The 23,333-nt window shown below is 47.8% G+C and overlaps 1 protein-coding gene across 5 annotated transcripts in view; it reads left to right on the forward strand.

Annotated features, from left to right (window-relative positions):
- The first annotated feature begins 371 nt into the window (after positions 1-371).
- The window catches only part of NECTIN1 (nectin cell adhesion molecule 1), a 120,618-nt gene continuing 97,656 nt past the window's right edge, over positions 372-23,333 (forward strand). For 2 of the 5 annotated variants that reach the window (XM_075604140.1, XM_075604142.1), the window contains exon 1: positions 372-1,149. In XM_075604140.1, coding sequence (XP_075460255.1) covers positions 1,047-1,149 — 103 coding nt within the window. In that variant the 5' untranslated portion in view covers positions 372-1,046. The remainder of the gene's footprint in view (positions 1,150-23,333) is intronic. The other 3 variants (XM_075604144.1, XM_075604143.1, XM_075604141.1) reach the window with 3 other exon arrangements.

Here is a 23,333-nt window from a genome sequence, read left to right on the forward strand (position 1 = left end):
AGCACCGTGTGACCTGTACAGTTGACATTTCGGACACTGGATCCAAGGAACATTTAGGCTACTGAGACCAGGAATGAAACTCAGGCGCCCCCTGAAACCTGTATCCCTGGCCTGGGAACACGCAGGACACGGGCAGATAAGAAAGAGATTCGGAAAGTCGTGTCTGGAGCTGCCCTGAGACGACAAGTCCCAACAGGGCAAATATTCCTAGCTATTGTTCCATGGGACATGTACGGGGAGTGCTGCGTGTGTTAACCCCTCCACTGCCACACGCTTAGAACACGCAGACATCCTCGGGGGGTTTCTGTGACTGTCCGTGCTAGCTGCAGGGGGGGAGGTACAGGGTCAGCGGGGTGGCACTGCTCCCAGTCGGCGGGGTCGGTGACGGCCACCTGCGTGTCCCTGCACCCAAGGAAAGAGTTAAAGAGACGAGAGTTTGGGAGTCTGCAAGCCCTGCCCTCCTGCTTTCCATGCACTGACATCATACAGCGAGAGAGGGGGAGGGAGAGGAGACTCAGAGACACAGAGGGACAGCCAGGCAGCAGCAGCAGCGGCGGGAGCGGCTGAATGGGAAGAGAGTCCAAAGTGTCTGAGAAAGCCAGCAGCTCTGCAAAAAAGAGACCGCGGCATCTCCGCAGAGACCAGGACCCCGCATCCCGCCACTAAGGGATCCCCCAACGCAGACTGGGAGAGGGGAGCGAGCCCCCCGATATACCCGGAGATATCCAGCAGATTGTGCTGCTGCAGAGTATCCGGGGACGCAGGGAGTGGGTGGCGGTGATTCGCACCCTGAAATTCAGCACCTAGCTGGGGGCGGGGGTGGGGGTTCTCTGGGATTTTGCTGTTCCTGCCCCTGCCCGGGAATCTCTGAGATTTTGCCACTTGTCCCAGAGGAAGGGGGGAGGCTCTGCGACTTGTCCCAGAGGAAGGGGGGAGTCTCTGCGACTTGTCCCTTAGAGGACGGGGGGTGACTCTGCGACTTGTCCCTTAGGGGGGGGGTCTCTCGAGTTGCTTCCCAGGTTCCCTGTGGCAGATACGTGGATTTGATGCTTATCCTGTGGATTATGGCTCAGTGCCGGAGAGGACTCTGCTGCTCCTGCTGTTTACGATGGCCTCTGAAAATCATCCTGATGGTTTCCCTCTTCCCAGGTGAGAATGGCCTTCTCGGTGAGGGGGGTCTTCCCACCCATTTGATATGGGTGCTGTAGAAGGGTGGGGGGTTGCTTTATAAGAGAAGTTGCTTCTGCTCTGAGTTGTTGCTGTATCAGGGGGCAGTTACATGTAACAAGGTCCTCCGAGACTGGAACTTCCGTAGGGGAACAGTGATTCAGAGCAGCCTGCCCGGGGTTATCTTCCGTGGAGAGAAGCTCAGGGTCGTATAGAAAAGATAGAGCGATCAGGGATGAGACATCAACAGCATCAATATCAAATACTTTCCATCCATCGCCCAATATTCTGCTGGCCAGCGGCGCATCGCGAGGGGAATGAGCTCAAGGGAAAGGTGCAACCATGTGGAAATACGACTTGTTTCCAACCTAAACTACTATATCATGGAGAGGAATCGAGTATTTATTCTGATATGAAACAGACAGGGGAGTTAGAGGTATACTGTATGAAGACAGAAGGGGGGAGGGTTAGAGAGCCGATTTACAAACTACCCCATACAAACTACCCCACGGAGGGACCCCACAACATGTTGCACCTAAAAACAGATACAACTGTAGTTCCTGTTCTCTTGATGGAGGATCCAATCTCCCAGCCATTGCAGATTACCACACACACAACTTTGTTTAATAGGTACCGATGCCCTTGCAGTGCCCAAAACGTGTAGTATCCCTGGTAAACAGATCCAGTTGGAGAGTATGGGGTCATATGTGCAGAAGAATCGTTTCAGCCATAGCGCTGGTGGCTCTGTGTATGTGACTGTCCCCTGCAGGGATGGGTGGCGTGACACCTGTTGGTCACTCAACTTCTCGGCATCATTTCTCCATTAAAAAAAACAAATTGGGCAACAGGTCCCTGTGTAAGGGGAATGGATCCGTGTGCGTCCTAGAGATGGTGGCACCCCCCCCCCCCTGTTTGCACCAGACTGTGTGCACTATGTGATGTAGCCTGTTGCACCGGGCAGTTTCACTCTGATGGGAGGGGAGAGAAGTAACAAAAGACTGGGGTACGGGGGCAGGGGAGCGGCACATTATTTTGCTGCTGCTAAGTGGGCTGGAAAATATATCTGAAAGCAAAATGTGAGCTGATCCCAGAGCGGGTAGGAGGGCACTGTAGGCACTGCCAGCCAATGGGGAGAATGACTGAAGCCCTCCCTCACCCCAATAATATCAACATATAAAGGGGTAACGCTGGGAGGTGCTGGGGGCAGGAGGCAGCAGCAGAGCACCGCTTTTTTCTGAGGGGTCGCAGCAAAGTAGCTCAAGGGCGAAAGCCGAATGAGGCGTACGCCGCCGTGGCCCAGTGGCGCACCTCGGAGACGCTTTGATCTGCAACCTCGCAGCAAACTTAGTTCCACCCTAGGGAGAGGAGAACAAAGCGACTAGATGAAAGAGAGAGCTTCCATTAAAGAGGAGTGACAGGGACCCTACTGCGGGGAGTGGGAGGGCCAGTGCCCGAGATATATGTACTGTGTATGTGTGTATATATATATATATATATATATGTACATATGTATATGTGTGTGTGTCTATATATATATATATATATATATATTCTTCGACTGAGCCACTGATTGAGCCACCTGTGCTGAAGCAGGGATATTCTGAAAACCTGTTGGTGGCCCTTGAAGACTGGAGTTGTTGGGCGGCCCTGCTGTAGACAATACCAAAGGCCATACTACAGTGTTATAATTTTTGGGGGGGCACAGCATGCTATCCCATTACCCCCTTCCCCTATGGCACAGATCACCTCTAGCCTGCCTCTGCTCTGCAGTGAGAAGTGGCAGCCCCATTTAGCCGGAGTCTGAGTGGCACAGAAGGGGTTAATATGATGGATGTTGAGATACAGAGTGCAATAGAGTTGGGAGCCCAAATAAAAGCCATGGGAGGCCCAGCTCCCCATTGGTTGTCTCTTGGCATGCCCGTGTTTAATATGACAGCCAGCTAGCTGCAGAACCTCGCCTGCTGGTACTGAAGTATCTGGCCCGTGGAATCATTCAGCGCTGCTGACCCAGTAATGCCAACACCTGCTGCTCTTTCATCACACTGCACAAATGTGCTAACACACACGGACACACAGACACACACAGACACTGGTGTATACCGTGGTATACACAGATTTGCATGTGAACACGTACACAGACCCACACATGCTTATATACGGGTCATTCACTGCTGACTTTGGGAGCCCGGGACACCTTTTTCTGTTTATTTGGGTACTCCTGGCACCCAGCTTCTACCCTCCGTGACTTGGTGCAAAGCGGGGTCTTTAGGGGCACAGTGGGGTCCGTGAGACATGGGGGGACAGCAGGATAAAGGACAGCGTGACGCACGTAGTTAATACAACGGAGCAGAGTGACACCTAGGGGAGAGGAGCAGACTGTATACAGCGTTTTGTTTCTTATACACGGTGTATGTGTGCGGGTACACAACATTCGGGCATTTATCCTAGAGATTATTTATTGTTACAATGTGTTAATCAGGGGGAGACATCTCCAGTCCTGCAGGGCCACCAACATGTCAGGTTCTCATGATATCCCTGCTTCAGCACAGGTGGCTCAATCAGTGGCTCGGTCAAAAACTGAGCCTCTGATTGAGCCACCTGTGCTGAAGCAGGGATATCCTGCAAACCTGGCCTGTTGGTGGCCTCTGATGACTGGTGTTGGCCCCCCCTGTGTTGAATTATTTTCTTTTCCGATGCGTTCCAGTCCCACCCTGCTGAAGGTATCAGGAAAGTGCAGGGCATGGCAGCAATAGACAGAGCTTTCATCCGTGGCTGTTGGTTCACCCAGCAGACTAGCGGGGATCTTGCACCACGTAGAGTGTGAGCTCTTCGGGGCAGGGACTCTTGGCTTTGATGTTTCAGGTACTTATTTCTATCATACTTCCCTGTGCCCCGTGTTACAGATTATCTCTGCAATGCGCTGGTTATGTAGCTGGCGCGTTTAAATAAAATGGTAGAAATATGATAAACATGTATACGTGTGTCATGCTGCTGCTGCTGGCACACAAGAACACGCGTGTACGTTAGATGTGGGCATTGGTCAGGACCCGGGGCTGCTGGCACTTCTGCAGCTGGCATCACAAACTTGTCCGTACTGGTTGGAGAACTCCCTCATTTTATTCCCCAGACAAGCTCAGCACGTCGCTCCCTGCACCTCTCTGAAACTCCCTGCAGCACCCTTCAGCAATCCGCAGCTTCCGAAGCATTCTGCAGCATCCTGCACCTCCCCGCAGCTCTCTGCAGAACCCTGCAGCACCTTGCACCTCCCTTCAGCAACCCGCAGCTCCCCGTAGCATACACACACAGGGTACATACACACAACATGCAGGGCAAATACACACAGCACGCAGGGTACATGCACACAGACACACACAAGGTACAAACACACAGCAAGCAAGGTACACACAGCACGCAGGGCACACACACAGCAGGGTACATATACACACACAGCACGCAGGGTACACACACAGCATGCAGGGTACATGCACAAAGACACACACAAGGTACAAACACACAGCACGCAAGGCACACACAGCACGCAGGGTACATGCACACACACAGCACGCAGGGCACACACACACAGCACGCAGGCTATACACACAGCATGCAGGTTACACACACAGCATGCAGGGTACATGCACACAGCATGCAGGGTACACACACAGCACGCAAGGTATACACACAGACACACACGGTACATACACACAGCATGCAAGGAACACACACGCAGCACGCAGGGCACACACACAGCGCTGAGGGCACACACACAGGACGCAGGGCACACACACAGCACGCAGGGCACACACACACAGCACGCAGGGTACACACACAGCACGCAGGGCACACACACACAGCACGCAGGGCACACACACACAGCACGCAGGGTACACACACAGCACGAAGGGTACACACACACACAGCACGCAGGGTACACATACAGCACGCAGAGCACACACACACAGCACACAGGGTACACACACACACAGCACGCAGGGTACACACACACAGCACGCAGGGTACACACACAGCACGCAGAGCACACACACACAGCACACAGGGTACACACACACACAGCACGCAGGGCACACACAGACACACTGACTGAAACAGATGCCAGGATTAGGCAGATGGAGTCTGGATGATGTTAGTGAATAGACGCTGGGGATTAGGCGGCGCATCACACCCCTCCCCACCGCGTGATACGTGCCCACTTATCCCCTGCACCCCTGTACGCAGCACTGTGTATACATCGTCACACAGATAATGTGCCGACATGTATTTTGTGCCAGGACTCTGCTATCTGTGCTCACAAAGAGATCTCCCACTGTCACAATACACACACACACACACACACCTGGCGTTATGCCCAGGGGTTCAGTGACCAAAGCGCCACTAAAAGAAAGCAGTGGGACTAAGTCTGAATGCAGCAAAGCACAATCCAACGGCACAAAGTCGCACAATCTGGCACAGCGCCGAGCAGGAGAAGCAGGGAGACGTCATTTCTCAAACACATTATACTGGGGGAATAATGTACGTTCGGAATTAATCAGAACTAATGAAAGTGGCGCGTTTAGTAGCCAAAAAACAGATGATTGTGTTTCTAGATTGTAAGCTCTTCTCATCGGGACCCTCAGTACCGATCACGGGGGGGGGGGCAACTCCAGTCCTCAAGGGCCACCAACAGGTCAGGTTTTCAGGATACCCCTGCTTCACCACAGGTGGCACAGTCGAAGACTAAGCCACTGATTGAGCCACCTGTGCTGAAGCTGGGATATCTTCAGTCGAAGACTGAGCCCCCTGTGCTGAAGCTGGGATTTCCTGAAAACCTGACCTGTTGGTGGCCCTTGAGGACTGGCATTGACCCCCCTTTCCCTGTTGTATCAGTCTGTGGTAGTCTGTTCTTATTTTGTACGTCATTCTGTTTATGTAACCATTGTTCTCCCATTGTAACGCGCGGCACAATATGTGTGCACCTTATAAATAAATGCGGCCGGTAATAATGATAATGATTGATGCCTTAATCCCTCGAGTGCCTGAAGTGCCAGTAACGGATTGCATGACGGGGGAGATAAAAACCCCTTGAAATGTTTGTAACCGGAAGTGCCACACTTATCTTTCCCTTATCCTGACCTCTCCCCCCAAATGGTCTTCCTTTTTACACTCGGGGAACAGGTGTAAATGGAGTTCACCTTTTTTGGAAAGTAAAAGAAAGGAACATTGAGATAAACGCCCTGCACGAGCCCCCCCCGTAGCCCCCCCATTAAAGATCCCCGTGGCCTGTGGTCCTAGCTGTGCCGTCACTGGTTTGGCCTTTGGTGAAACTACTGCAGGAGCAGTTTATAACCTCAGACACTACTACCAGCCCGTACATATCACATCACCGCACCTCGATTATTACCCAGAGGAGCCTGCTTCCTCCTCACCCTAATAGAGAAGCCCAGTGCTTGGGAGCCACAGCTGGAATGCACGGCAAGGTATTCACCGCAAGGACCCCAGGGAGTGGGGCCAGTCCCGGCACGAATCTCCCCTCCCCCCCACACAGTGACTGGGATTCATGTGCACCATAGAAGGGGCGGTTTCCCCTGAAGCAGAGAACTCGGTGGCTGCGACACGCTGAAGTTAAGAATCACAGTAGAAAGCAGCAAAAGAAAAGGATTATTCAGCCGTTGCATCACTAACAAGAATATTTTGAATTGGGTAGAGGGGACGTTTGCATCAAATGCGCAGCCAACCTTTTTATTAAACACATTTGCTTTGCTGTCATTGTATTTGCACTTTATATGCTGTAATAACACGGTTTGTGGGAGCCCTTTAACACAGCCACTTTCTGTAATCACCGGGGCGTTGGCATGCTGTCTGCGTTAGCACATGTGCTACAGTCTCTGATATGCCATTGTAGTGCAGGGCCAAGGTCAGGCGCAAGGTCAGTGTTTTTGCATGGGTGAACCCAGCTGGAATCCCAGGGTCAGCTCCTTGTGATTTTGGGAAGTCAATTTATCTCCCTGTGCCTCGGACATAAACATGTTTTTTTTAGATTGTAAAGTGTTCAGGCCAGGAACATGCAATATAAATAATAATAATAATAGCATATTCTTGTATAGCGCTGCTAGTTTTACGTAGCGCTTTACAGAGACATTTTGCAGGCACAGGTCCCTGCCCCGTGGAGCTTACAATCTATGTTTTTGGTGCCTGAGACACAGGGAGATAAAGTGACCCAAGGTCATAAGGAGCCGACACCGGGAATTGAACTCAGTGCCAGTCAGTGTCTTCACTCACTGAGCCGCGCCTCCAAATATTACTTTTATTATTACGTATTATTATTATTGGCTTTCAGTCCTCGTTTCAAAAGGTAGCAGCCCCGGGAAGGCAGTCCCAAGTGGCAGGGAATGTGTTATATTGCTGGGGGTTCTTGTTTAAAGGTGTAACCCCTGTAAGGCGGGGGCCATGGTGCCGCAGACCGTTCGGGCGCGTCCACACGCTGAGCGATCAGGCTGCCTTAAGGCAGTGATCGCCTCCATGCGGCATGCGGCGCGAGTGTGCGCGGAAGTGGGAGGGGGCGCGCGTTGCGCAAGAAATCAGTTCAAACTGATTTCTTGGCGCGACAGGACGGTCACGCGAGTTGTTCGCCCAACGAGGGCGAACCAGCTTCGTGACGTCACCCCTAAACACGCCCACGGACAATGGCTGAAAAACGCACCCGCTTCATGCGGGTGACGTCATGGCCACGCACGCCTCCTTACGGGCGAAGGCGCCAAATGATGTAATTGGCTCCTGTAAAGAAATGAGGCCATACTTACAGTAAATATTTACTTTTACCTTTTTTTCTCTGAAAATGACACACTGCATTGATTCGGGGCCGCTGAATGGGGAAGTGTTTGTCCCTCAGTGTCCCAGCCTGTCCCTTTATCAGGGAACCAATAAAGATAAGGGGAGGGGGGTGGAGGGGACTTTGACCTTGCACATGTTCCCCCAGTGACATCGGGTAGAGGAACTGAAGCCCCTCCCAAGTCTCAGCTCACTGTGGTTACAAACTGACTTAAAAAAGGATATGAAATGGAATATACTGTAGGAAAAAGGTGTCAATCACCCACATGTGACCCCTTAACCCTATCACTGCCATTAGTACACTTTGCCCCTAGGAGGGACTGACCCCTTAATTACAGTTCTAATATATGTCGGTAATGGGAGCTGGATTCGCGTTCCTAAAAAATCACACAACGTTCACGTTTGTTTCTTTCCAATTCTCATTAGAAATAAAACAATATGAACGCAATCGCACCGGACATCATTTATATATCAACCACATAAAATAATCGGGCCGCACTCAATGAATAAACGGTGTAAGCATGTGTTAGAACGGTGCAACGGGAACACGGAGAGGCCATAAACCCTCCAAAGACTACAATGAAATATATATATCGCTGAAGCGATAAGAGACATTTACCGATCGGTGAGAGGGCAGCCCACTTAGCCCCTGCCACGCGTGGCCCTGCATGTTACTATATTGCGTTGCTTCGCTGCTTCTTCAGCCCACGTATGTGGCGGGGTATTGTCCCGGAGACTCTGTGTCTTATCTTGTAGGGATGTAATTAATGTAATTGTTGGAGGCAAACAAACACAGCCTGCTGTGTAAGCAGCGATAGTGAGGGATGGGTGTCACACTTTCTACACAGCAAACAGGGAGAGCGCCCTGTTAGCAAAGCCAAAGCCATGTGTTTAGCGCAAATCATCAAGAGGCTCCCTTTATAGGCAGGCGGATGTTTAAACATGCAATCATTGGCCCATGGTAGGCAGCCTGTAAATGCACTATCTGCGTGGAACCATGCTCCTGCGCACTCTTGCATTCTCCTGTGTTCTGCTGCACTCTCCTGCGTTGTCTTGCATTCTCCTATGCTCTCTTGCGTTCTCCTGCGCTCTCTTGCTTTCTGCTGCACTCTCCTGCGTTGTCTTGCATTCTCCTATGCTCTCTTGCGTTCTCCTGTGCTCTCTTGCGTTCTGCTGCACTCTCCTGCGTTGTCTTGCATTCTCCTATGCTCTCTTGCGTTCTCTTGCTTTCTGCTGCACTCTCCTGCGTTGTCTTACGTTCTCCTATGCTCTTACGTTCTGCTGCGCTCTCTTGCGTTCTGCTGCACTCTCCTGCGTTGTCTTGCGTTCTCCTATGCTCTCTTGCGTTCTCCTGTGCTCTCTTGCGTTCTGCTGCACTCTCCTGCGTTGTCTTGCATTCTCCTGCGCTCTCCTGCATTCACAGCTGACGATGATGAAAGCTGCTGCCTTTGTAAACAAGGGGATCAGTATAACTGCAAACCAGCGCCAGGGTTTTCTGTCTGTCTGTCTGGGGCTCGTGGATTTGTGGGGGCTGATATCTTTTGGGTGCGTTAACAAAACAAACATGGTTCATTAAAGGTGTATTTTTTTAGTAAAAAATAAATAAAAATATTTCCAGTGATAGAAGTATGAAGGTACTAGGAAATAGGGAGGTACTAGGAAGTAGGGAGGTACTAGGAAGTAGGGAGGTACTAGGAAGTATGAAGGTACTAGGAAGTATGAAGGTACTAGGAAGTAGGGAGGTACTAGGAAGTAGGGAGGTACTAGGAAGTAGGGAGGTACTAGGAAGTAGGGAGGTACTAGGAAGTATGAAGGTACTAGGAAGTAGGGAGGTACTAGGAAGTAGGGAGGTACTAGGAAGTAGGGAGGTACTAGGAAGTAGGGAGGTACTAGGAAGTAGGGAGGTACTAGGAAGTAGGGAGGTACCGATCAGCACCAAACCTTTTTTATGTGCAAACCCGCAGTACTAATAGTTTAATTGCAAACCAACAGTACCAATACTTTAATTGCACGCCTGGAGTAACAATACTTTATTTGCACGCTTGGAGAAACAATACTTTATTTGCACACCTGGGGTACCAATACTTTTCCTTTACACACTTAGGGTCCCACTTTCTCTTGGATTTTAGAAAGCCGCTCCCCCTTTCTATTTTCACGGCATAAATACTGCACAGGCAGTCAGTCCTCGTTATCCCACGGGACCCCATGTTAATCAGTGGCCGTGAGCGCTGGATAACATATTCCGGCGTTGAAAAGCAACCCGTACGGAGGCATTGTGAAGCGTTGGATATGCCACTCGTTGCAAAGTGAAACGTTGGATAGCGAGGACTACCTGTATATAGCCTTCTAACACGAGGTACTGCTGCTTGGCCAGTACAGTAATGTGCAGCAGGTAACTCAGGGAAACAGGACTACAAGTCCCAGAATGCATAGGACTGAGTCTTAAAGGGGCAGTCCCACGTGGCAGCCCAAAAAGAAGTTTTAAACAAATTCAAACTATCTGTGTAATTGGTGTCTGTTTGCTGATAAAGGGTCCACATTGGTGACCCAAAATGTCCTCCTTTCAATAACACACCTGGAACCACTCGGGATAATATAATATATATATATATATATATAAAAAAAATAATATTTATATACACATATATATATTATATATATATATATATATATATATATATATATATATATATATACATACTTGCACATATCTATCTATAGATCTATCTACATATCTATCTATCTACATATATATAGTGAAACTGCCTTTTTGATTGTCTGGACTTGCAATTTAAAAAAAACTTTTGTGCATTTAATTAGAGTGAATATGCGCACTCACTTTTTCCGTAGTAATATTTAATTACCCTTAAAGTAACATTTCACCTATTTTCTTCCTGCTTTAAAAAAAATGAATAGGTTTCTATTTTCTTTAGGGCGGAGTAATTTGAATCCTATTCCGTACTTTCTGTCCTGCCCCATTATCTCGTTGGCACAATGATCGCAGCGTAATTAGCAAACACAAAACAGCAAAAGTAAAAGAGCAGATCAACACTCTTTACCTGTGAGATTACAAACAGTCTTATCATAAAATAGATAGTAAGTGAAGATGGTAAAAACCATCTGAAGTATTTGGTTTCTACGGAGGCATTAAAAGCTGAAAAATATATTTTAAATACTTGCACAAAATAGTGCTAATACCCTTTCATTTAATATATAAATATGTATTATTATTATTACCAGTATTAATATTATTATTAATACATTTAATATATAAATATGTATTATTATTATTGCCAGTATTATTATTACCAGTATTATTATTATTAATACATTTAATATATAAATATGTATTATTATTATTATCAGTATTATTATTAATACATTTAATATATAAATATGTATTATTATTATCACCAGTATTATTATTATTAATAATAAACATGGCACTGCCGTTAGTTTCTTTGGTCCTAGGCCTGCCTGCCCATGTAACCGCCTGGCTCCCAGAGAGGGCCTCTCACGGGTGTTTGTCCCGTGTCCCTGCTGAGACGGCTTTATTCCAGCTCATTGGCTTGTGCAGAGTATTAAACACACACCTCAGTGGGTGGGAATTAGGCCTTCAGTTCCCCGCTCATTTATTTTACAGGCGTAATAACACTGTCAAATGAAAGCACTTATTACCAATACTTAACCCTTTCTTTCTCCAGGTGCGCAGTAATCGTGCGGCCTCATTCTGTTTATTCGAGGAGGCCGCACTCATATTCTAGGAACAAATATCAAGCCAGGCACAAATTCCAAGAAGAAACCGAATTATAGAAGTCATATTAACCATAACACGCAGAGATATAACACACAGAAATATAATAACATGCAGAGATATAATAACATGCAGAGATACTGTATAACACGGAGAGAGATGTAATAACATGCAGATATAATAACACCCAGAGCGATATAATATGATGCAGCGATATAATAACACGCAGAGAGATATAATAATACGCAGAGAGATATAATAATACGCAGAGATATAATAACACGCAGAGATATAATAACATGCAGAGATATAATAACACGCAGAGAGATATAATAACACGCAGAGATATAATATGATGCAGCGATATAATAACACGCAGAGAGATATAATAATACGCAGAGATATAATAACACGCAGAGAGATATAATAATACGCAGAGATATAATAACACGCAGAGATATAATAATACGCAGAGATATAATAACACGCAGAGATATAATAACATGCAGAGATATAATAACACGCAGAGAGATATAATAACACGCAGAGATATAATATGATGCAGCGATATAATAACACGCAGAGAGATATAATAATACGCAGAGATATAATAACACGCAGAGAGATATAATAACATGCAGAGATATAATAACACGCAGAGATATAATAACGCGCAGAGATATAATAACACGCAGAGATATATTATAACACGCAGAGAGATATAATAACACGCAGAGAGATATAATAACACGCAGAGATATAATAACACGCAGATATAATAACACGCAGAGATATAATAATACGCAGAGATATAATAACACGCAGAGAGATATAATAACACGCAGAGAGATATAATAATACGCAGAGATATATAACACGCAGAGATATAACACACAGAGAGATATAACACGCAGAGCGATATATAATAACACAGAGATATAATAACACGCAGAGCGATATAATAACACGCAGAGAGATATAACACGCAGAGAGATATAATAACACGCATAGAGATATAACACGCAGAGCGATATAATAACACGCTGAGAGATATAATAACACGCAGAGATATAAAAACACGCAGAGAGATATAATAACACGCAGAGATATATAACACGCAGAGAAATATAATAACACAGAGCGATATAATAACATGCAGAGAGATATAACACGCAGAGCGATATAATAACACAGAGAGATATAATAACACGCAGAGAGATATAACACGCAGAGCGATATAATAACACAGAGAGATCTAATAACATGCAGAGAGATATAACACGCAGAGCGATATAATAACACAGAGAGATATAATAACACGCAGAGAGATATAACATGCAGAGCGATATAATAACACAGAGAGATATAATAACACACAGAGAGATATAATAACACAGAGAGATATAATAACACAGAGAGATATAATAACACTCAGAGAGATATAACACGCAGAGCGATATAATAACACAGCGATATAATAACACGCAGAGCGATATAATAACACGCAGAGATATAACACGCAGAGAGATATAATAACACGCAGAGAGATATAACACGCAGAGCGATATAATAACACGCAGAGAGATATAATAACACGCAGAGAGATATAATAACACGCAGAGAGATATAACACGCAGAGCGATATAATAACACGCAGGGAGATATAATAACACAGAGAGATATAATAACACGCAGAGAGATATAATAACACGCAGAGGGATATAACACGCAGAGAGATATAATAACACGCAGAGAGATATAATAACACGCAGAGAGATATAATAACACGCAGAGAGATATAATAACACGCAGAGAGATATAATAACACGCAGAGAGATATAACACGCAGAGCGATATAATAACACGCAGGGAGATATAATAACACAGAGAGATATAATAACACGCAGAGAGATATAATAACACGCAGAGGGATATAACACGCAGAGAGATATAATAACACGCAGAGAGATATAATAACACGCAGAGAGATATAATAACACGCTGAGAGATATAATAACACGCAGAGATATATAATAACACGCAGAGATATAATAACACGCAGAGAGATATAATAACACGCAGAGAGATATAATAACACGCAGAGATATAATAACACGCAGAGAGATATAATAACACGCAGAGATATAATAACACGCAGAGAGATATAATAACACGTAGAGATATAATAACATGCAGAGAGATATAATAACATGTAGAGATATATAATAACACACAGATGTAATAACACGCAGAGAGATGTAATAACACGTAGAGATATAATAACACACAGAGAGATATAATAACACACAGACAGATGTAATAACACGCAGAGAGATATAATAACACGTAGAGATATAATAACACGCAGAGAGATATAATAACACGTAGAGAGATATAATAACACGCAGAGAGATATAATAACACGCAGAGATATAATAACACGCAGAGCGATATAATAACATGCAGAGAGATATAATAACACGCAGAGAGATATAATAACACGTAGAGATATAATAACATGCAGAGAGATATAATAACTCGCAGAGATATAATAACACGCAGAGATATAATAACACGCAGAGAGATATAATAACACGCAGAGAGATATAATAACACGCAGCGAGATATAATAACACGCAGAGCAATGAATTGCAGGCCCTGCGAGGTTCTGCGTTACACTGCAGCAGGGGGACTGCACTGTGTGTTCATTGCATGTTTTCGATAAAGATTATTTGTTTATCACGTGCCTGCTTGTGACTTTTACTCACCTGCTGATACACACACTTCTATACACACACACTTCTATATACACACACCTATACTGCTACATACAGCTACACACATTCCTGTATACACCCCTACACACACTCCTTCCGACCTATATACACACACACACACACACACACACACACTCCTATATACACCCCTACACATGCTCCCTCGTATACACACCTACACACATGCCTATACACCTACACTCCTAGTACACCCCTGCACATGCTCCCTCCTATATACACATACACAGTCCTATATACACCTACACCCCCCCATATACACAGATTTGTACACACAATCCTATATACATCTACACACACACCCCTATATACACAGACTTATTCACACACTCCTACACACACACACACACACACACACACACCCTGTATACAAACACACACGCCTAAATATATACAGACACATACACTACAGTGAGTACAGCATTGGCTGAGATGATGTCTTGCACATTGTGATGTCATTTTGCATTATGAGAAGCTGCTCTCGTATGGGGTGTGAGTGTATGGGGTGTGGTTGCATGGGGGGTGAGTGTATGGGGTGTGAGGGCGGAGGGTGTGAGGGCAGAGGGCGGAGGGTGTGAGGGCGGAGGGCGTGAGGGCGGAGGGCATGAGTGTGGAGGGTGTGAGTGTGGAGGGTGTGAGTGTGGGGGTGTGAGTGTGGAGGGTGTGAGTGTGGGGGGTGTGAGTGCATGGGGTGTGAGTGTATAGGGGGTGAGGGCGGAGGGAGTGAGTGCGAGGGGAGTGAGTGCATGGGGTGTGAGTGCGAGGTGTGAGTGTATGGGGTGTGAGTGCGGGGGTGAGAATGTATGGGGTGAGAGTGTATGGGGTGAGAGTGTATGGGGTGTGAGTGTATGGGGTGTGAGTGTATGGGGTGTGAGTGCATAGGGTGTGAGTGTATGGGGTGTGAGTGTATGGGGTGTGAGTGTATGGGGTGTGAGTGCATAGGGGGGTGAGTGTATGGGGGTGAGTGTATGGGGTGTGAGTGTATGGGGTGAGAGTGCGGGGGGTGAGTGTATGGGGGGTGAGTGTATGGGGGGTGAGTGTATGGGGTGTGAGTGTATGGGGTGAGAGTGTATGGGGTGTGAGTGAGGGGGGTTAGTGTATGGGGTCTGAGTGCAATCTCACCTTCCAATTGGGTTAAATCATCACGCAGACAGTTTATTTTTATTTATGTATCAAATATTTTACCAGGAAGTGACACATTGAGAGTTACCTCTCATTTTCACGTATGCCCTGGGCACAGAGTTATTATGACAAATAAATAGTTACAATGAGTGAAAAGGGTTATACATTATATAAATGGAAACAAAAAACAGCGCACAACGCAAATAGTGAAGTAGGTAATACAAGTGTATAATGAATAAAATTATATATAAACTGCGTACATCAAGTATGATTAAGTAAGCATTGAGTGTGTATTCACACTGGTTACCACTCGATGTTGCTGGTGTGGAATTGGTGTAGTATATCCTCTCAGCGGGCACTCTCAGCAGCAGCTGTATACCAGGACTCTGCTAGGATCTCCCTCTCATGCTGACGTCATCTCCATAGGGATTCGCCCTTCAAGACAGCTAGGCTCCGTTCCTGGTGGTAGCCCCCGGAGGTACCCCTAGGGGTTTGGTAATGTCCACAAGTGGCTGTTGGGGCTCCCTATTCGAAACCGCCACACAAATAATGAAGTCTGTTTGTTGCAGGCTTCACCGCGGCTCGACACAGTGCTGCTTCGTACCGAGACGCCACGTGATGACGTCACTCTGTCCGCGCCCCTTCGATCCGTCGGCAATAATGTAAACAGTCTTTCTCAGGATAAAAGTTCCACACAGTGATGTAGATAATAAAGTCAATGCTCTAAAGCACATAGATCATAGATAAGGTTCTTCCAACGCGTTTCGTAGTAATAACTACTTCTTCAGGGAATTCACGTATGCCCTGGGCACAGAGTTATTATGACAAATAAATAGTTACAATGAGTGAAAAGGGTTATACATTATATACAGGACATTGCATGCACAGTAAGAGATAATATATGTTATAGGCGTATGTAACAGTTACAGACAGATTAAAATGTGAGACAGCCTTAGTTTGGAAAGAATTTAGGCTGGTGGTCGCAGTGAGAGTCTCCGGCAGACTGTTCCAGTTTTGGGGTGCACGGTAAGAGAAGGAGGAGCGGCCGGATACTTTGTTGAATCTTGGGACCATGAACAGTCTTTTGGAGTCAGATCTCAGATGATAAGTGCTGCATGTGGTAGGGGTGAGGAGCTTGTTCAGAAAGGCGGGTAACTTCCCCAGAAAGTATTTTAAGGCAAGACAAGAAGAATGAACTTTGCGCCTAGACTCGAGTGATGACCAATCTAGTTCTCTGAGCATTTCGCAGTGATGTGTGTTGTATTTGCATTGGAGAACAAAACAGCATATTGAGATGTGGAGGGGATCAAATAGATCCCAGTGGGTTGGATGCATGGATAATAGATCCCAGTGGGTTGGATGCAGGGATAATAGATCCCAGTGGGTTGGAAGCAGGGATAATAGATCCCAGTGGGTTGGATGCAGTGGGATAATAGATCCCAGTGGGTTGGATGCAGTGGGATAATAGATCCCAGTGAGCTGGAAGCAGTGGGATAACAGATCCCAGTGGGTTGGGTGCAGTGGGATAATAGATCCCAGTGGGTTGGATGCAGTGGGATAATAGATCCCAGTGAGCTGGAAGCAGAGGGATAATAGATCCCAGTGGGTTGGGTGCAGTGGGATAACAGATCCCAGTGAGCTGGAAGCAGTGGGATAATAGATCCCAGTGAGTTGGATGCAGTGGGATAATAGATCCCAGTGAGTTGGATGCAGTGGGATAATAGATCCCAGTGAGTTAGAAGCAGTGGGATAATAGATCCCAGTGAGTTGGAAGCAGTGGGATAATAGATCCCAGTGGGTTGGGTGCAGTGGGATAATAGATCCCTGTTGGTTGGGTGCAGTGGGATAATAGATCCCAGTGAGTTAGAAGCAGTGGGATAATAGATCCCAGTGAGTTGGGTGCAGTGGGATAATAGATCCCAGTGAGTTGGAAGCAGTGGGATAATAGATCCCAGTGGGTTGGATGCAGTGGGATAATAGATCCCAGTGAGTTGGAAGCAGTGGGATAATAGATCCCAGTGAGTTGGAAGCAGTGGGATAATAGATCCCAGTGAGTTGGGTGCAGTGGGATAAAAGATCCCAGTGAGTTGGAAGCAGGGATAATAGATCCCAGTGCGTTGGAAGCAGTGGGATAATAGATCCCAGTGAGTTGGAAGCAGTGGGATAATAGATCCCAGTGGGTTGGATGCAGTGGGATAATAGATTGCAGTGGGTTGGATGCAGTGGGTTAATAGATCGCAGTGGGTTGGCTGCAGTGGGATAATAGATCCCACTGAGTTGGGTGCAGTGAGATAATAGATCCCACTGAGTTGGGTGCAGTGGGATAATAGATCCCAGGGAGTTGGAAGCATTGGGATAATAGATCCCAGTGGGTTGGATGCAGTGGGATAATAGATCCCAGTGAGTTGGAAACAGGGATAATAGATCCCAGTGGGTTGGATGCAGTGGGATAATAGATCCCAGTGAGTTGGATGCAGTGGGATAATAGATCGCAGTGGGTTGGATGCAGTGGGATAATAGATCCCAGTGAGTTGGAAACAGGGATAATAGATCCCAGTGGGTTGGATGCAGTGGGATAATAGATCCCAGTGAGTTGGATGCAGTGGGATAATAGATCCCAGTGGGTTGGATGCAGAGGGATAATAGATCCCAGTGAGTTGGAAACAGGGATAATAGATCCCAGTGGGTTAGATGCAGTGGGATAATAGATCCCAGTGAGTTGGATGCAGTGGGATAATAGATCCCAGTGAGTTGGATGCAGTGGGATAATAGATCCCAGTGGGTTGGATGCAGTGGGATAATAGATTGCAGTGGGTTGGCTGCAGTGGGATAATAGATCCCACTGAGTTGGAAGCATTGGGATAATAGATCCTAGTGGGTTGGATGCAGTGGTATAATAGATCCCAGTGAGTTGGAAGCAGGGATAATAGATCCCAGTGGGTTGGATGCAGTGGGATAATAGATCCCAGTGAGTTGGATGCAGTGGGATAATAGATCCCAGTGGGTTGGATGCAGTGGGATAGTAGATCCCAGTGAGTTGGATGCAGTGGGATAATAGATCCCAGTGGGTTGGATGCAGTGGGATAGTAGATCGCAGTGGGTTGGATGCAGTGGGATAATAGATCCCAGTGAGTTGGATGCAGTTGGATAATAGATCCCAGTGGGTTGGATGCAGTGGGATAGTAGATCGCAGTGGGTTGGATGCAGTGGGGTTCCCATTTAGATCAGTGACTCAGGCACTGCAGGTGATTAATGAGGGTTTGATGGGAAGATTTGGAGGTCACATTGAGGTGGTATTGGAAGCAGAGGTATTAATGCGGTTACCCACAGTGAGAAGGGACAAAAACAGAGCCCTGAGGTGCAAGCCGCCCACAGGATCCCCCGGAGGGATTACACAGGAACGAGGGGGAGATATGCATGTATAGAACTGTGTGCTCAGCAGCAGCAGCAGGAGGAGACGCAGGTTACCGGCTATTTGCTTAAGGCCGTTTCTGCTATTAGACTGTACATGGGAGATGTTATCAGATGTTATCAGTGCAGCAATCAAATTGGTTATCGATCGGTAGTACAATGTGCATCAGTGCAGTCTTTCCATTGGGTTTGGGGTACAGAATACAAATTGTGTGCGCCCTGCCCATATACAGCCTTCTGACCCCTCCCCCACCCTGTATAAAAACCTTAATAACTAGAGTGTGAGCAAAGCTGAACTGTGCACTCACACGTTATACCTCCATGTTTCCACAGACTATATAGGAATGAAAACACATATCTCTTGGAGAGCACACATAGGTGTGAGTGTGAGACCAGAACACAGAGGTGTGAGTGTGAGATCAGGGCACACATAGGTGTGAGTGTGAGATCAGGGCACACAGAAGTGTGAGTGAGATCAGTGCACACTGAGGTGTGAGTGCGAGACCAGGGCACACAGAGGTGTGAGTGTAAGATAAGGGCACACAGGTGTGAGACCAGTGCACACAGAGGTGCGTGCGTTGGATGTGTTCTGCATTGTCTCCACGCTGGCACACCTGTACGCTCCCTCGCACCAGTACGCTCCCTCACACCTGTACGCTCCCTCACACCTGTACGCCCCCTCACACCTCACAGAGGTGTGAGTGTAAGATCAGGGCACACAGAGGTGTGAGTGTAAGATCAGGGCACACAGAGGTGTGAGTGTGAGATCAGGGCACACAGAGGTGTGAGTGTAAGATCAGGGCACACAGAGGTGTGAGTGTAAGATCAGGGCACACAGAGGTGTGAGTGTAAGATCAGGGCACACAGAGGTGTGAGTGTAAGATAAGGGCACACAGGTGTGAGATCAGGGCACACAGAGGTGCGTGCGTTGGATGTGTTCTGCATTGTCTCCGCGCTGGCACACCTGTACGCTCCCTCGCACCAGTACGCTCCCTCACACCTGTACGCTCCCTCACACCTGTACGCCCCCTCACACCTGTACGCCCCCTCACACCTGTACGCTCCCTCACACCTGTACGCTCCCTCACACCTGTACGCTCCCTCACACCTGTACGCTCCCTCACACCTGTACGCCCCCTCACACCTGTACGCCCCCTCACACTATTGGTTACGTCACACTGTGCCACAGTTCCTGACAAATGAATGTAGCCGCTTCTGAGGACGGTGACCTGATGGAGCCACAAAGGACAGATAGATTACTCCCTTACTGAGCTCTGAGCGACAGTCTCATCGCCCTTCCGTCTGTCTCTTCCATGTGTCTGTCTCTTCCATGTGTCTGTCTCTTTGAGTCTATTTATCACAGGCTGCAAACATTGTACAAAAATATCAGCAGATCTGTATTTTTCTCTTCTCCTTCTCTCTCTCACCCCCACTACTTGCTGTCATTTACATCCCCCCCCACTACTTGCTGTCATTCACACCCCTCCCCACTACTTGCTGTCACTCTCTCACTCTCTCCCCACTTGCTGTGTCACTGTCACTCTCTCTTCCCACTTGCTGTCTCTCTCTCCCCACTTGCTGTCTCTCCCCCCACTTGCTGTCTCTCTCTCCCCACTTGCTGTCTCTCTCTCCCCACGTGCTGTCTCTCTCTCCCCACTTGCTGTGTCTCTCTCTCCCCACTTGCTGTCTCTCTCTCCCCACTTGCTGTCTCTCTCTCTCCCCACGTGCTGTCTCTCTCTCCCTAAATGCTGTCTCTCCCTCCCTACTTGCTGTCTCTCTCTCCCCACTTGCTGTCTCTCTCTCCCCACTTGCTGTCTCTCTCTCTCCCCACTTTCTGTCTCTCCCCCCTTCACCATTTGCTCTCTCCCTCTCCCCCCCTCCCCACTTGCTGTCTCTCTCTCCCCCTGTTCCCCTCCCTTGCATGGCCTGGGTGCTGGGGTATGGGGCTGTCTCCTCTCTCACTGCCTCTGTATTACGCTATTGGAGGTGGGATAATCCCAGCTCAGAGTCCAGCTGTTGGGCTGATGTTTCCTGCCCTGCTCACTATCTCTGCCTGTCTCTCTCACAGACACACACTGTTTCCTGCCCTGCTCACTATCTCTGCCTGTCTCTCTCACAGACACACACTGTTTCCTGCCCTGCTCACTATCTCTGCCTGTCTCTCTCACAGACACACACTGTTTCCTGCCCTGCTCACTATATCTGCCTGTCTCTCACAGACACACACTGTTTCCTGCCCTGCTCACTATCTCTGCCTGTCTCTCTCACAGACACACACTGTTTCCTGCCCTGCTCACTATCTCTGCCTGTCTCTCTCACAGACACACACTGTTTCCTGCCCTGCTAACTATCTCTGCCGGTCTCTCTCACAGACACACACTGTTTCCTGCCCTGCTCGCTATCTCTGCCTGTCTCTCACAGACACACACTGTTTCCTGCCCTGCTCGCTATCTCTGCCTGTCTCTCTCACAGACACACACTGTTTCCTGCCCTGCTCGCTATCTCTGCCTGTCTCTCACAGACACACACTGTTTCCTGCCCTGCTCGCTATCTCTGCCTGTCTCTCACAGACACACTGTTTCCTGCCCTGCTCGCTATCTCTGCCTGTCTCTCTCACAGACACACACTGTTTCCTGCCCTGCTCGCTATCTCTGCCTGTCTCTCACAGACACACACTGTTTCCTGCCCTGCTCGCTATCTCTGCCTGTCTCTCTCACAGACACACACTGTTTCCTGCCCTGCTCACTATCTCTGCCTGTCTCTCTCACAGACACACACTGTTTCCTGCCCTGCTCACTATCTCTGCCTGTCTCTCACAGACACACACTGTTTCCTGCCCTGTTCACTATCTCTGCCTGTCTCTCACAGACACACACTGTTTCCTGCCCTGCTCACTATCTCTGCCTGTCTCTCTCACAGACACACACTGTTTCCTGCCCTGCTAGCTATCTCTGCCTGTCTCTCACAGACACACACTGTTTCCTGCCCTGCTCGCTATCTCTGCCTGTCTCTCTCACAGACACACTGTTTCCTGCCCTGCTAGCTATCTCTGCCTGTCTCTCTCACAGACACACACTGTTTCCTGCCCTGCTCACTATCTCTGCCTGTCTCTCACAGACACACACTGTTTCCTGCCCTGTTCACTATCTCTGCCTGTCTCTCTCACAGACACACACTGTTTCCTGCCCTGCTCACTATCTCTGCCTGTCTCTCACAGACACACACTGTTTCCTGCCCTGCTCACTATCTCTGCCTGTCTCTCTCACAGACACACACTGTTTCCTGCCCTGCTAGCTATCTCTGCCTGTCTCTCACAGACACACACTGTTTCCTGCCCTGCTCGCTATCTCTGCCTGTCTCTCTCACAGACACACACTGTTTCCTGCCATGCTCACTATCTCTGCCTGTCTCTCACAGACACACACTGTTTCCTGCCCTGCTCGCTATCTCTGCCTGTCTCTCTCACAGACACACACTGTTTCCTGCCCTGCTCACTATCTTTGCCTGTCTCTCACAGACACACACTGTTTCCTGCCCTGCTCACTATCTCTGCCTGTCTCTCTCACAGACACACACTGTTTCCTGCCCTGCTCGCTATCTCTGCCTGTCTCTCTCACAGACACACACTGTTTCCTTGCTTTCATTTTCTCTCTTTATTTTTCTCTCTCCCGTTTCACTTCCCTCTTTCTGCCCCTTCCTCTTTCTCCTCCCTCCCCTTTGCTCTTCCCCCTCCCTTTCTGCCCATTCCTCTTTCTGCCCCTTCCTCATTCTCCTCCCTCCCCTTCGCTCTTCTCCCTCCCTCTTCCCCCTCCCGCTTCTTCTCCCCCTTCCCCCTCTCCCCCCCCATTCTCTCCTTTCTCTCCCACATTTCAGCTTCAGTGGTTTTCTGTTTCTCTCTTCCAGTCTCTCTGGGACAGGGATGACCAGCTCCCGTCCTCAAGGGCCACCAGCAAGTCAGGTTTTAAGGATATTCCTGCTTAATCAGTGGTTCAATTGGAGACTGCACCTGTGCTGAAGCAGGGATATCTTGACAACCTGACCTGTTGGTGGCCCTTGAGGTCTGGAGCTGGCCCACGTCTGCTCTATGGGGTCATTTGAACATACGTGTCTCCCTGTGTGTAAGTGTATCAATCCACATGTACCCGGTGATACGTGTACCCCTCCCTGTGTCTGCTTGTGGTTGGGGTCAGTTATCGCAGTTATAGGACCAGGGTGGTCAGTATTAAACCGGGATTGACCGCTATTTGGCCACTCTCTCC

The sequence above is a fragment of the Ascaphus truei genome, chromosome 6, assembly GCF_040206685.1.
Source record: "Ascaphus truei isolate aAscTru1 chromosome 6, aAscTru1.hap1, whole genome shotgun sequence".
NCBI classification, from domain to species: domain Eukaryota; kingdom Metazoa; phylum Chordata; class Amphibia; order Anura; family Ascaphidae; genus Ascaphus; species Ascaphus truei.